Consider the following 16,265-nt stretch of genomic DNA (forward strand, 5'->3'; position numbering starts at 1 on the left):
ATAAAGGTGAAGGTAGTGAAATGTCAAGCAACAACACAGCACTCTGTTTTCACAAAGTTAACACATTGACTGCCAGGAATTAATTAATGAATTATTCCGCCAAAATTCCGCCGTTTTGACCTTATTTTGAAGATCCACGGAGAGCCATGGGAAGCCACGATGTGGATACGGATGTAAACAAAGTCTCGCCTATCCACCGGAACAAAAATGTTGTAACCGTGATCGTCCATTTTGTTGCTATCGGCAGTTGAATATGGCTCGTTTTCAACAAAAAAAGAACCAATCCGAGCTAGATGTGTTTTTCTACATTTCATAACATAGGAGAGGACGGAAGTGAAACTTTTTGGGATGACGTCACATCCGTCCATTCCTTCTCTCGCTGGCGTAATCACTGAAAACATTATTTTTATTATGCATATTATGCCTTCTTGGCAGGCAAGGCAAGTGTTGGATTTGAAAGAACACATGTATGGGTCCTTGGCAGGCAATGTGTTAAGACGGTCACTGTAACTCTGTATTGTGTTGCTTGAGAGGCTTTCTGATGGCTTTGCCATTGAAAAGAACACACGAGAGGTCAGGACATTTTGGACTGCAACCAAAACTGTCCTCGTTCAAACGTGTTCCCATAACGACGGAAAGGCACCCCCGCTGATTCGTCTTTCGTGTACCGTCAAGATGTCCTGCTCAATATCTGGGTCCTACGTCGAAAGAAATGCTCAAATCAATGCTGGCAGTGAACTGAGGGAAATGAATGTGAAGTGAAAGTGAAATGTCAAGCGGCAACACAGCGGTCTGTTTTCACAAACACAGCTGGAACAGTAACGTTAACCCATTAAGACCGGGAACGCATCTGTGTGTCATTTTTTTAATGTCTTTTTTATGTCTTATATATAAATAAATATGACTTGACACTCATATTATTAGCAGCTGCATGCTGTAGTGTGTGTGTGTGTGTGTGTGTGTGTGTGTGTGTGTGTGTGTGTGTGTGTGTGTGTGTGTGTGTGTGTGTGTGTGTGTGTGTGTGTGTGTGTGTGTGTGTGTGTGTATGCCGTGTGTGTGCGGCTTGTCAGCGTGTGTGTGTGATTGTTATCATAGACCTGCTTGTTTCTCGCCAAACCTGGCAACTGTGCGACTCTAAATGCTAATTATGTTTTTTATATAAGTGGTGGCAACATTTTTAGACACCACACAGGTCTTCCTAACAATAGCAAAGATTAAAGTAACGGTGAACATGGCCAAATAATAACTTAATAGGCCAACTAGGTCTGAGGAAGCACGCTAGCATTTAGGCTAACTCTATAGCCTGACTTCTCGCCAAACCTGGCAACATTGAATGTGCGCCGCTAAACGCTAATTATGTTTTTTATGTAAGTGATGGCAACCTTCTTAGACAACACACGGGTCTTCCCAACAATAGCGAAAATTAAAGTCAGGGTGAACATGGCCAAATAATAACTTAATAGTCCAAGTAGGTCTGAGGGAGCACGCTAGCATTTAAGCTAACCCTGTAGTCCGCACCGTCTGAAACTACGTTGCACTTGCAGAATATTGTTGTTGAATAAACTAAGGAGCCTTGATTTCCTCAGGGAGGGGAGGGGTGGTACTGCTGAGTACGGGCCGTCTCCCCATTGGCTTAAACGGGGAAGTGTCCCCATTGGCTAAAGACAGCCAGGACAGCCAATGACAAATAGGTGTCGCGGATGACGATGTCTCTGTCTGTTTATAGAGCAGCTTTGCAGCTGCTAAAAATAGCAGATGTACAAGCTCGTAGCGCATCACCGAGTGCCACGCTACGAGCTTGTAGATCTGCAATTTGTTTGAAAAATCGTGAAAATGTGTGCACATCTCTGAATATATACAGTATATTTTTCAATGCGAATATTTTTTACTCAAAGCTTTGCTTCTAGGGGATTCTACAAATGTCTTTTTTTTTTTACTTATGTTGCTATATATCAGTGTTTCTCAAACGTTTTTCATCTCTAGGACCCCCAAAATGATATGTATTTGTCCACGGAACCCCCCCCCCCATCTCAAAATATTTTGTTCCAGTGTGCAAAGATTTGAGTTAAAATGTGTATATATATATATTCAAAGATTTGCACACATTTTCACGATTTTTCAAAAATATCAGATCTACAAGCTCATAGCTATGAGTTTTTAGATGAATCTTAAAATGACACACAGATGCGTGCCCGGTCTTAATGGGTTAAAGAAGGTCACTGCAACCTTCTGTCGTGCTGCACGAGAGGAGCCTGCCTGCTCGCCGCTTTGCCACTGAAAGGACACAAAAAGAGGTCGGGACATTTTGGACTGTCACCAGAAACTGAACTGTCCCCGTTCGAACTGGTTTCACTAACAACAGGAAGAATGCCCCACAAAGGGGAATGCCCCACAAAGCTCTACTTTCGCCCCCTATTCATCATTCATGACATCATGTGTTCCATTCACACATGTTTAGTCTGTGTTTTCTCACACGAAGGCTTTCAGAGTCAAAGCAGTGATTCACCATCCAGCAGCTACCAGCTACCAGTGCCAACTCAAACGGATAAGTAGATCTCATGCCTGAAATAGTTGCCCACCCCTGGGCTGTACTGTATGTTGATCTGGCCTCTGGCAATGTGCTTATTCAGCACCATGGAGAGAGGCATGAATTAACATATTCAGTAGCCTATATAGTCTACTGCATATGGAAGCTCTCGCTCTCGCTCTCTCTCTCTCTCTCTCTCACAAGTGCAAAATAGGCAGAAAGAACTTTAAAACAAATTAATTCAAGTTAAATGTATTCTGTAACTATGTTGACCCTCACCTGCCCGACCTGCAGATAAACCCAGGGGTTCTGGTGGTTTCACATTGACCCGTACAAAAGTATAGTCTGAGTAAGACATAAAAGGGTGCTTGCATTCCAGCGAGTGGATGTAAATTTTGACATTGTTTCATGCACTTTTTATCCAGCACTTGACCTATGCAAATACATGTTTGCATACAACTATTGCTTGAGTGGACTATTGCCTATTATGTACAACGTACAACTTCAGGTTCTCTCCTCCACGTCATCAGTGCCCATACCCTAGGTGGGGTTGGCGAAAGGGCCTCTCTGTGTGGAGTTTGCATGTTCTCCCCGTGTCCCCTAGGGTATAGGTACCCTCACAAAAAAAACATGTAGTAATCCTGGTCACTATACTGCCTCCCCCTGGTCAGCCGGGGCGCCTGATGGAGGGGAAAGGGACGGGTTGGAATAACGTGCTCCTTCCACGCGCTACGTCCTACCAGTGGCCTGCTCACTCCTCATGCATTGATGGAAGCATGAGCTCAGTTGGGGGCTCTCCCTAGGCTGGCAGAGGGAGAGTAGCGCCCAGGATTACAGCTTAGGCATTGACACTGGGTGAAAAAATGGGTTACAAAAATCGTGGGATAAAAATTTAGAAAAAAAGAAAAAGAGTACAACTTTTGGCTTAACAGGAAAAAGTGCGTCTTGAATTACATTTTTATACTATGGACCAAATGTGGCAGCATTTCAGAAGATGCCACCAGTGACTCCCACAGAAAAAGAGATGGAAAATGGAGACGGTTTCATCATAGTTCATTTCAGAATAGCAGGGCTAGTAGGGAACATAGTGTACAGTAGCTGCCAAGCAGCTGAAATAATGTCTTCACTGTCTGTACTCGCCTTGCACTGCAGCATCAGCCGCTCCATCCAGCACATGAAGACCATCAAGGAACAATGCAAACTAAACTGTGGCACTGCTGCTTAAAGATGGATGAGGATATCATCTGCTGCATAACAAGCCAAATGTCCACAATGTACCGAGTGAGAATCCTGCAATACAACTACTAACAGCATAGCCTGATGGACTGTGGAAAAACACATGGATATTTATAGAGACCTACAGAAAGCTCCAGCTCATTAGAACCATCTTCTGCTGCTTACAGAGCTGTATGTGGCAGGAACTACAGTAATGGCTATAGCACAGTGACAGAGCTGTATTACACATGTGGCAGGAGCTAATAGCTATAGCACAGTGACAGCCACAGCAATTATCAACCGTCTGTCTGAGCTGTTTGCCAGATGGGGCCAACAGGAAGTAGTTGTAATCCACCATGACCCATATTTAGCCTCGGAGGAGGTTGCTACCTACCTGCGGAGGAAATGATTCATTCATCCCAAAAAAAAAAAATCTGCTGCATCTTCCACAGGCCAACGCAGCTGAAGCACGCTCTGGAAGTACTGCATGTAGTCCATGAGCCAGAGCCCCAAAATTGAGCAAAAATTATCGAAAGAGTGGGCAAAACCAAACCTATATTAAATTGTTCATAGGGTCAATACGAGTAAATAAATATATGATAACCTTTCCACAGGAGCAGCTTTTTCATGGTTATCACACATTTTGTTATTTTCCCCATACGTACATGACAGGTGAAAAAATGACAAAATTTAAAAAAGAGTTATCATAATGAAACTTCCTGAGTTGATTACTTACATGAAGACAATGATTTATCGTATTACAAGTTTTCTGAAATTGTATATTTAAATATGCAAATTAGGCATAGGAAAATATGCCCAAATTTGCATAACTTTCCAGAATCAACATTGGACAAAGCCAGAGTCAACATACTTATTTCATTTTGTTAAGATGTTGGATTCAAAGGTTTTTAACGAGGGAATATTCAATATCTGCTCAATTTTGGGGCTCTGGCTCATGGACTAAATGCCTAATTTGCATATTTAAATATACAATTTCAGAAAACTTGTAATACGATAAATCATTGTCTTCATGTAAGTAATCAACTCAGGAAGTTTCATTATGATAACTCTTTTTTAAATTTTGTCATTTCTTCACCTGTCATGTACGTATGGGGAAAATAACAAAATGTGTGATAACCATGAAAAAGCTGCTCCTGTGGAAAGGTTATCATATATTTATTTACTTGTATTGACCCTATGAACAATTTAATATAGGTTTGGTTTTGCCCACTCTTTCGATAATTTTTGCTCAATTTTGGGGCTCTGGCTCATGGACTAATGGAAGAAAAACTGCAAAGCCTCAGAGAGCACCTGATTTGGATGCTATCAATGCATTGAATGGGACATTATCACGTTTTATCAGACCATTGAATGGGCGAAGTAGGCGGCATACTGACCTACCCGCGATTTATCAGACCATTCATTGGGCATTATCAGGACATACTGACCTACCGACGGTTTCGGTTTCGAACCATGTCGGAGGTGCGCATTCGCAACATTCGGCAACGTTCGGCACCAGTTCGCTTGAGCCTACTCAGCACCGACCGAGTTACGTACCGATAGGCACGGAATCGTAAATCATGTTGTAGGGACTGCTCTGCCTCCGGGTAGGTCAGTATCTCCTGGTTACGTCCAATGAATGGTCTGATAAAACGTGATAATGTCCCATTCAATGTATTGATAGCATTCGAAGCCGGTCCAGAGAGTCGCTTCTCCCCTCAGCGCAGGACATGACAGAGAAGTGGACACAGGAAAGGACAGAGGACAGGACACGGACCTCCAGGACTCCTATCATCGGGATTCTAATGGCTCTCTCTCAAAACTATACTCAGGATCCAGACCCATACTTGTTTGGCTTGAGCTACTAGTTGCCTCGAACCACTTTTCGAACCACACGCGTCGGATATCTCGGGTTACGTTCTTTTTTTTAAAACATTTTATCCCTCGATTTTGTAACCCTTTTTTCACCCGGTGCCAATTTGCTAAGTGATCCTGGGCACTACACTCCCCCCACCAGCCTAGGGAGGCCAGGGCTCATGCCTCCTTCAATGCATGAGAGCCAACTGTGACCTTCTTGTCACCTGACAGGGGGGAGTTTCCCTGGTTGGACGTAGCGCGTGGAAGGAACACGTTATTCCAACCAGTTCCCTTCCCCTCCATCAAGCGCCCCGGCTGACCAGGGGGAGGCAGTATAGTGACCAGGATTACTACATGTTTTTGTGAGGGTATTAACTACCCTAGGAGACACGGGGAGAACATGCAAACTCCACACAGAGTAGGCCCTTTCGCCAACCCCACCTAGGGTATGGGCGCTGATGACGCGGAGGAGAAGACACGCCCCCAGCGCCCACAGCGTCCCCGGCGGGAATCGAACCCAGGACCTTCTAGCTGTGAGGCGACAGCGCTACCAACTGCGCCACCGTGCCCCCCTCGGGTTACGTTCTTATCAGACACCACTGCATCGTAGCCTTAGACCAGTGGTTATCAACCTTTTCAGGCCGCAACCCCCCAAAATAATCGTTTTTGAACTCGGGACCCTCCACCCTGACAAGCACTTGGAAGTGTAGGAGGTGAGGCATTACATTTAGTTTGACTAGGTTCCACAGATACATATTTTTCATTTATTTTCTTTACTTTTTTTTTACTTTTTAGGTACACATTTTTTATTTATTTTTTTCACTGTCATCTGGGGACCCCCCAAAATCATGTGGCGCCCCCCCCTGGGGGTCCCGACCCACATGTCGGGAACCACTGCCTTAGACGACCAGTCCCCTCCTTTTCATAGCTCTACACCTCGCAAAGTAAAAAGATAGAAGGGGGAAAAAGACCCAATAAACTCCTGATTGGAAGGATCATACATCCACCCCTACCACTTGATAACCTGCCAAAAATGAGTTGCAACAAGGAAAGACAGGAGTCATGTACAGATCTGCTGGCTCTTACAGACAGGAAGATTTTTCAAACAATGCTCCAGTTCATAGGGTTGAGCAGGTTTGGCCTGATGAAGATGCAATATGGGCCGAAACTTAGTTTGACACTTTGATAAAAACTTGAGTTCAGGTTTGCAGGCTCCACTTTAATGCACTTCACTGTGTATTCACCTTGCTACCCACGGGCAATGTACATTTCCCTACTCTCTACTGTCAGGAACATTCACATCCAAACTTGAGGACGGAATTGTCACGCGAATGTTTCACACCTATGAGCCTGTCAGGGCAGAAGTGAAATTCTATGTACGACTACTTATGACACTCCAAAATGTATGAGGGCAAAAGAGAGAAAAAGGAAAACCGGTAGTGACTGGCTGTGCACAGATAACTTAATCTGTCCAACCTGCAAGCCTGCAGTTTTATTTGAAAGTACATTGGTCTCGCAGTGATAGTATTATGGAAAATGTTTGCTGTCAAGTGGGCTTTAATAAAAGCCAAAAGTACATGCTATTCCTCTCAAACAGCTGTTGAATTGTTAATGACAGTTGGTTTTTATTTCACAGAACACTTTGTAACTGTGAAGAGAAGTCCATAGAAATATAGTTATGCAAATTGGCATGGTAACAAAATATGAAGTATTCAAAATAACCTCTGCATGTTACAATGTACACAATGGCTCTCCTACACTGTCTCCCTCTCAGCTTTCCTACTGTCTGTCTCTCTTACACTGGTGTGACACCACTTCTGTCCAGTGGCGGAACAACTGAAAGCCGGGCCAGGAGGCACAGCGCAGTGATCAGGCCGCGCGCGTGCGTGGGCGCACATCCCGCGCCAAATTTTGCGGGTTTTCCGCGGATTCAGTCACTTTTTGGGGGGCTTTTTGTCACTTTATTTCGGTTTTAGGGTTAGGGTAGGGTTAGGTTAGGGTTATGTTGTTTAATTCTTATTTTTGCCTGATTTTACCGATTTATTATCTGACGGCCCGGGCCCTCCTGGGTCGCGGGCCCGGAGGCGGCCGCCTCCCTGGCCTCCCCGGACGCTCCGCCACTGCTTCTGTCGTGTTGGTGCAGAAGTGTCTGAATAGGCTCTATGCACAGCAGCCATATTGGAAGGAAATTGGGCCTCTTCCTTACTTCCACTTCACAGTTGTTACCAATGATTCTAATGAAGGCTCTGTTCCATTTAGTGTAGCACAGTGGTTCTCAAACCTTTTAATTTCAAGGACCCCCATAACTCTGAGAGTGTACAAATGGAACCAAATGGACCCTTACGGGTCCATTTGGTTCCATTTGTACACTCTCAGAGTTACACACCCGTAAGGGGCCATTTATAGCCCCCTCAAGGAACCAGCAGAGTATTTCCAGTGAGCCATCATGCGCAATATCAGCACCCTGACTCTGTTTGACCAGAATGGAACAGAGCCTTCATTAGTATCATTGGTAACACCTGTGAAGGAAGGAAGAATAGGCCCAATAGACCATATTCACACGGCGGCCATATTGGAATTTAACATTGAAAGTGCCGCCACCCGGGGTGGCTACTTTCATTGACTTCATAGAAACATGGCCGCCGTGTGAATATGGTCTATTGCCCCATCTTCAACAACAGCAGGGGATGCTTTTCTATGAGGCTACAGCAGATCTAAATGTGTTTCTGTAACTGTCAATCTCAATGTGACCGCCTGGCTGTTGCTCTGGGCAATGTCCCTGTGCGACACAGTTTAGCAGCTGCAATTGTCACCAACTAAAGCAAGGAACAAAGATAATTTGTCCCATTCATGCTCACTCAAAAGAAGTCCTCAGTGGAACATTCCAACTTGGATATAATCTACTGTCTAATCCTCTGTGTAGGACAGATTCCATATGGGAATGTTCGGTGTGGAACGTTCCACTATAGGACTTCTTTCGAGTGAATGGGACAAATTGTCTTTGTACGTTGCTTTACTTAAAGCTCCTTACTGGTTTTGCACAGAGCAAGGCAGTACTACCCCCCCCAACACACCACCACATATTAAAACATCTCAAAAACCCATCTATTTATTTCCCTTAAATACATTATGTTTTACAAGACACTGTAGCCTCGTGTTAGTAATTAAAGTAGATAGTGGAGACACGCATTTTTTTGGAGACTCATGCAGGTGAGCACATAGACCTCTTTATGCCACTATTGTGGAAATGCGCCGATACCAGAAGAAATATTGCTTCTTTCGGCAATATGTGTGAAAAGTTGCTGCTACTGACCATGAATCCATACACACCTCATTATGTTCATATTGGATAATCGAGTCAAAGGTTATTACAGTTAGACCTTCAAGATGTTCTTTATCTGAGTGTTTGAAACTCAAACCAAAATGTTTCTATATACCCTACCTTCAATTCACTAGTGAAAACGAAACTTTTGCATAATTTTCATATTAAAACAACAAATTGCTCATACTCTGCCCCCCACTATTAAATCCCTGTGTTGTTATTCATGTCCTCACTGTTTTGCCTGAATCACTGCCTTTTTTTGCTTTTATTTTAATGTTGTTTAATGCTTTTGCTTTTCTTTTCTTTTATGCTTTTTTGTTACATTAGTTGTACTTTTTCTGTAATTGTATTCTTGCTCTGTAAAGCACTTTGAGCTGCATTTCATGTCATAAAAGTTGCTATACAAATAAAGTGTATTATTATTATTACTATTGGGGTTCGTGTCGAACTGTCCTTGAGCAAGACACTGAACCCCTCGCTGCTCCCAATGAGCAGGTCGGTGCCTTGTGTGAATGTGTGCAAATGGGTGAATGTAATGCACTTGGTAAAGTGCTTTGGATTTACATTTACCCTAATATCCCTGCCAAAGCTTAGAATAATGGCATTACTGACAGCATGACTGCTTCTTTTATACTGTGCTATGTGGCCGTGAACACATTTACATACATACATACACACATACATACATGTATTATATTGAATATGTTGATGTCTTTCATTCCAATCCTCCACTGCCACAGCCCACAATGGTTTGTGTGAGAGTGTAAATTGACTAACAGCATGTCTGGTCTCTCCTGGGTCTCTCCTGCAGAGAGTGGTGAGACCTACCAGAGGCAGGTGCTGTCCATCTTCAGCATCGCCTCAGGGATCTGTCTTCTGGGAGTGGCGTGCATGGCGCTCTACCGTCGCAACAAGTGAGTGATGCTAGCTGGCAGCACGCCGGTGCTGGAGAAAGCCTCAGGCAGTGTGCTACAATGTTACTAGTTTAATTGTTTTATATGCCTGTACAATACCAATTCAGGCTTTCTATTCTTCAATGAGTAATATGAAAAACATTGTTCCCCCTTCCAAACTGCCCAATAGCTCTATGCACAGCAGCCATATTGGAAGGAAATTGGGCCTCTTCCTTACGTCCTTCACAGGTGTTACCAATGATACTAATGAAGGCTTTGTTCCATTTCATGTAGCACAGTGGTTCTCAGACGTTTTTAATTTCAAGGACCCCCATAACTCTGGAAATGGAACCAAATGGACCCCTCCGGGTCCATTTGGTTCCATTCGTACACTCTCAGAGTTACACACCCGGAAGGGGCCATTTGGAACCCCCTCAAGGAACCGTGAGGGTCCCTGGACCACACTTTGAGACCCACTGGTGTAGCAGAGTGTTTCCAGTGAGCCAACATGCACAATATCAGCACCCTGACTCTGTTTGACCATGAATGGAACAGAGCCTTAATCATTATCATTGCTAACACCTGTGAAGGAAGTAAGGCAGAGGCCCAATTTCTTTCCAATATGGCCACTGTGCATAGAGTCCATTAGCCTATGGGAGTGTCACTGGTTAATTGCTGATTATAGTTTAGCTTATGTAATACAAAATTAAACTGGCAAAGTGCCCTGTCACATAGGACAAAGGTGATCTCTAGACGAGGCACGATTTGTGATTTTTGGAATTGACATAACATAACTAGTAGTTACTAGTTCAATTTTGCTGTATGCCAGTACAATGACAATAGAGCTGGCTTTCTATTCTACTAAACAAATTAGATTAAATTAAAATTAAAATCCTTCTCCCCCAAGCAGTCTAATTATGCCCTAATTATGCAAGCATCACTGCTTGTAATTGCTGGTTAAAGTTTGGCTTATAAAATACAAAAATAAACTGCCACGGTTTCCTTCAACTGAGCGATACACAACGCTTGATGAAGTGCTTTATTTCCTTTTCATTTGAAATTGACATAACAGGAAAAGTGACAAGTTTAGTGATTAGTTACTAGTTTAATTTAGCTGTATGCCAGTAGAATAAAGGCTTTCTTTTCTACTAAAACTATTTATAAAATGGAAAACTTTTTTTCTTCCCCCAAGCGGCCTAATTGTGGGATCGCTAAAGCGATCACACTACTGTTATTGTCAACACCGTTTTTTGGCCCCTAACTAGTCCTTCATACTTTTAGCTACAAACTCCGTTCCAACTCTTCAACGTTCGGCCTACTCAGGACATGTCGGCTACCATTTGAATTTTTGAAATAATTTGTACTTTTAGAGATATTTCACTTTTTACTTCTAAAAAACTCCCATTCATTTCAATGGAGAAATTCATACTTTTAGATAGAAACTCCGTTCCAACTCTATAACGTTCAGCCTACTTAGGACATATTGGCTACCATTAGAATTTTTTGAAATAATTTGTACTTTTAGAGATATTTCACTTTTTAAATAGTAAAAATACTTAAAAGTTGATAAAAAGAGTAAAAATACTTAAAAGTTGTAAAAATTAGTAAAAGCTACTTTAAAGTAAATAAAGTGACTAAAATACTTTAAAGTAAATACCTTGAGTAAAAATACTTAAGAGTACTTATATTGAGTAAAAATACTTAAAAGTACTCAAAATGAGTAAAAATACTTAAAAGTTGAAAAAAATAGTAAAAATACTTAAAAGTTGATAAAAAGAGTAAAAATACTTAAAAGTTGTAAAAATTAGTAAAAGCTACTTCAAAGTAAATAAAGTGACTAAAAATACTTTAAAGTAAGTACCTTGATTAAAAAATACTTAAGAGTACTTATACTGAGTAAAAATACTTAAAAGTACTCAACATGAGTAAAAATACTTAAAAGTTGAAAAAAATAGTAAAAATACTTAAAAGTTGAAAAAAATAGTAAAAATACTTAAAAGTTGAAAAAAATAGTAAAAATACTTAAAAGTTGTAAAAATTAGTAAACAATACTTTAAAGTAAATAAAGTGACTAAAAATAATTTAAAGTAAATACCCTTTAGAACCTTTCAAACCTTTAGAACCTCTTAAACCTTTAGAACCTCTTAAACCTTTCAAACCTTTCAAACCTTTCAAACCTTTCAAACCTTTAGAACCTTTCAAACCTTTAGAACCTCTTAAACCTTTCAAACCTTTAGAACCTCTTAAACCTTTCAAACCTTTAGAACCATTCAAAGCTTTAGAACCTTTCAAACCTTTAGAACCTTTAGAACCTTTAGAACCTCTTAAACCTTTCAAACCTTTCAAACCTCTTAAACCTTTCAAACCTTTCAAACCTTTAGAACCTTTCAAACCTTTAGAACCTCTTAAACCTTTAGAACCTCTTAAACCTTTCAAACCTTTCAAACCTTTCAAACCTTTCAAACCTTTAGAACCTTTCAAACCTTTAGAACCTCTTAAACCTTTCAAACCTTTCAAACCTTTCAAACCTTTAGAACCATTCAAAGCTTTAGAACCTTTAGAACCTTTCAAACCTTTAGAACCTCTTAAACCTTTCAAACCTTTCAAACCTCTTAAACCTTTCAAACCTTTCAAACCTTTAGAACCTTTCAAAACTTTAGAACCTTTAAAACCTTTAAAACCTTTAAACCTTTCAAACCTTTAACTCTACTAACACTATCAATACTCAATACCATCAACATTCTTAGCGATCCCACACTGTTTCTTCAGGAACAGTACCTTCTAGTTACTGTATGTGAGCATCGCTGTTTTATAATTGCTGGTTAAAGTTTGTCTTATAAAATACACAAATACACAAATAAACTGGCACAGTTTCCTGTCACAGAAGACACAACTGACTGAGCACGAGACCAAGCTTGAGTTAGTGCTGTATTTCTTTTAATTTGGAATTGACACAACAGAACAAGTGAGGGTTCTTGTAATGTTACCGCATGATCGTATAAAAGACAGATTTGAAATGATCAACAGATTGTATTGAACACAAGCGGCGAGTCTCCCCTGTGAAATAATTAACTAAAACTAACTTGATGTTCATTCATTATTTTCATATTCACACAGCAGTTTCAGTTCTGACTTTTAAATAAATGATGGATACCCATGCGAAGATTCTAAATCTGTATTTAATATTTGTTGGACCAAAAACGGATCAAATCATCCAAAAATGATTAAATACAGATTGCGGAGACGCAATTTTTACTGGAGAGCTGGAAAAAAAGAATTTAATGCGTACTGGGTCACATTATATTGCGTGAATATATAATTAATAATTATTATCACATATTGTCGCTGTCGGGCAGAAACCTTGTATTTTCTCCATAATTTCAACTTTGTATGTTTGTTTTTTTTTGTGTAAACTATTGTCCTACAATACATCATACAAGAGTGCAGTGGTGGAAAAAGTACTCAGATATTTTACTTAAGTAAAAGAAGCAATACACAATATAAAAAATACTCTGCTACAAGTAAAAGGCCTGTGTTCGAAATGTTACTTGAAAAAAAGTACAACAGTATTGGTATCAAAATATACTTAAAGTACCAAAAGTAAAAGTACTAAAATGTTTGAAAATAGCAGATCTACAAGCTCACAACACGTCGCAATGCGACGCGGTGTGAGCTTTTAGATCGGCTATTTTCAAATAGCCTAGTTATACAATAGGGTTAGGGTTAAAGTGTAATTTATATCTGCAAAGTAACTAACGTTTTCAAATAATTGTAGTGGAGTAAAAGTACAAATACCTTAAAATTGTACTTTAGTACAGTACTTAAGTAAATGTACTTAGTTACTTTCCACCACTGCAAGAGTGTTGCACAAGAGGAATGCTTTTGGACATGTGAGGTTTGCACCATGACGGCAACGATATCCTGTGTTGAATGTCAATTATTATTAATAATTATCACCCAATATATTGTGTGAATCTATTATTATCACACGGCTGTGTGAATGTCTGATTATCACATAACAGCCTGGAGTGAGGGGAGTGATAATAGGACTGAGAGAGGGTGATAACTTATCAGTGCAAGCTAAAGAGCCACCGCCCACCACACACTGAACTATCATCAAATGCCCGCATAGATAAACAGGATTTATTATATCGTTGTTGTCGGGCAGAAACCTCTTATCTCCATATTCTATCCTCTTGTGTTTTTTTCGTAAATTAATGCCCTACTTCAGGGGTGATGCAACTTTGACGATGGAGAGGCCCACTATATTTCCACACTCACTCCAGAGGGCCACATTGCATATGCTGTCAGGCAGACACCTCTTATCTCCGTATTTTAACTTTTTTAGTAAATGAATGCTGTACTTTACCATTCTATGTCACACAAAAATAGCAAAAATAGCCAATCTTCAAGCTCAAAACGCGTCGCAGTGCGACGCGTTTTGAGCTTGTAGATCTGCTATTTTTTTATTGGAATCCTGAAAAGTAACATTTTAATTTAATTTCAAATGCATTTAGTTATACTTATGTTAACTTTATGAACTTAAATACAGTACATTGGATATAAAAAAGACAATAGAATTGTAATACTAGTCATTAAGCTACTAATATAGACTGAATAAATGAATGCAGGTCATGTTTGCATGTTTGGAATTGTAACAGCTGAAATCAATAATACATCAGTATTGCGATATTAACCTACGGGCCGCATAAGTGAAGGTGGGGGCTGCATGTGGCCCCCGGGCCGCCAGTTGCCCATGTATACCCTACTTGATCATACTACAGCGTCACATGAACGCACCAAAAGTAGCACATCCACAAACTGAAAAGTTTTGGACATATGAGGTGTAACATCCGACAGAGACGATATCCTCTATTCCTCGTTTGTTGTGATAACATTTGTTGTTAGTCTTTACAGGGTCATGCTTCAATGACAGGCACATTGTCATTGATATTTCATGGTACAATTGGCTAAGTTACATTTTTCACTTTTGAAAGGCAGTTTGTTTTGTAATTCTACCTGAGTTTGGGAGTTTGAGTATTTCTCTTTTAAGTAACTTTGACCATTTAATGTGTTATATTTCATGTTTTTTTTGTTTTGTTTGTGACAAAATATGTCAGGTCTCTCTGCTTGATGTCATGTCTGTACAAAGTAAAACCCCAAAGCTGAGGCAAAGCTGAAACCAGTGTTGATTTTGTCGACTAAAACTATGACGAAATGTTCGGCGACTACGTTTTTTCACTGACAAAAACTAAATAAAAACTAGATAAAAACTAAGCTATGATGACTAAGACTAAATATATTGACAATTTCGTCAACAAATAAAAACTAGACTCTAATGTTAGTGAGGGACGAGTGGAGAAGAGATCCAGTAGAACTAAAAGACAAGTCATTTTATGTTTGGTTGCGCTCGGGTGTTGCGCTCTGAAAATAGCAGACGCGTTGTGAGCTTGTAGATCGGCTATTTTCAGCATGTAGTGTGAAGTGTAAAATCAGCCATTATGACGCCATCAAGGCCCACCAAAATACATTTTAGGCGACTGAATCAACTGTAGATTTAGTCGACTAAAATCTTATGGTGTTTAGTCAACTAAAACTAGACTAAAACTAAAACATTTCAGATGACAAAAATATGACTAAATGGAAATTTATTCAAAAGACTATGACTAAAACTAAACCAAAATTTGCTGTCAAAATCAACACTGGCTGAAACGAGCCTGTGGAAAAGGATGGTGAAATATTAATGTCCTGTTGGAGTTTACACTTATAAATCCTGTCCTGGGTGTGTGTGTGTGTGTGTGTGTGTGTGTGTGTGTTTGTGTGTGTGTGTGGACTAAGGCTTATGTAAACTCTGTGAGAAGTGTGCACTTCTTTGGAGACGGTGTAACAGTGTGTTTCTCTTGTTCTCAGGAGACACAGGGAGAAGCTCCGGGCTCACTTCTCTGAGAGCCGCATCCTGAGAGACTGCAGCATCAGCACCTCTGGACTCCTGTCCAAATCTACTGCCAGGCTCCAGTACAGCCTACAGGCCCACAAGGTGCACTAACTATTATAACATAATTTACTATTGCGCAGTGGTGTAAAGTAACTCAGTACATTTACTCAAATACTGTACTTAAGTACAAATTTGGGAACTTTTTACTTTACTGGAGTATTTCCATTTTTCTATGCTTTTACTTCTACTCCACTACATCTCAGAGGCATTATAATTATTTAAAAACTTTAGTTACTACTTACTTTGTAGATTTTGAAAATAAGATTTGAAAATAGCAGATCTACAAGCTCACAATGCGTCGCGATGCGACGCATTGTGAGCTTGTAGATCTGCTATTTTCAAAAGATTTGAAAACTTGTGAAATAGGTCATTCTGCATAATGAGTACTTTCTACTTTTGGTACTTTAAGTACATTTTAATACCAATACTTTTGTACTTTTACTCGAGCAAATTTTG

The 16,265-nt window shown here is 40.3% G+C and overlaps 1 protein-coding gene across 1 annotated transcript in view; it reads left to right on the forward strand.

The window, feature by feature from the left end:
• Nucleotides 1-16,265, forward strand: part of nrg3b (neuregulin 3b) — a gene marked incomplete at both ends in the record, with an annotated part of 418,765 nt that overhangs the window by 374,746 nt on the left and 27,754 nt on the right. The window contains 2 exon segments of the mRNA XM_080454810.1: nucleotides 9,733-9,835; nucleotides 15,725-15,851. Coding sequence (XP_080310936.1) covers nucleotides 9,733-9,835; nucleotides 15,725-15,851 — 230 coding nt within the window.

Source organism: Gymnoscopelus braueri (genome assembly GCF_963280865.1).
Source record: "Gymnoscopelus braueri genome assembly, chromosome: 17".
In the NCBI taxonomy this organism is placed as follows: domain Eukaryota; kingdom Metazoa; phylum Chordata; class Actinopteri; order Myctophiformes; family Myctophidae; genus Gymnoscopelus; species Gymnoscopelus braueri.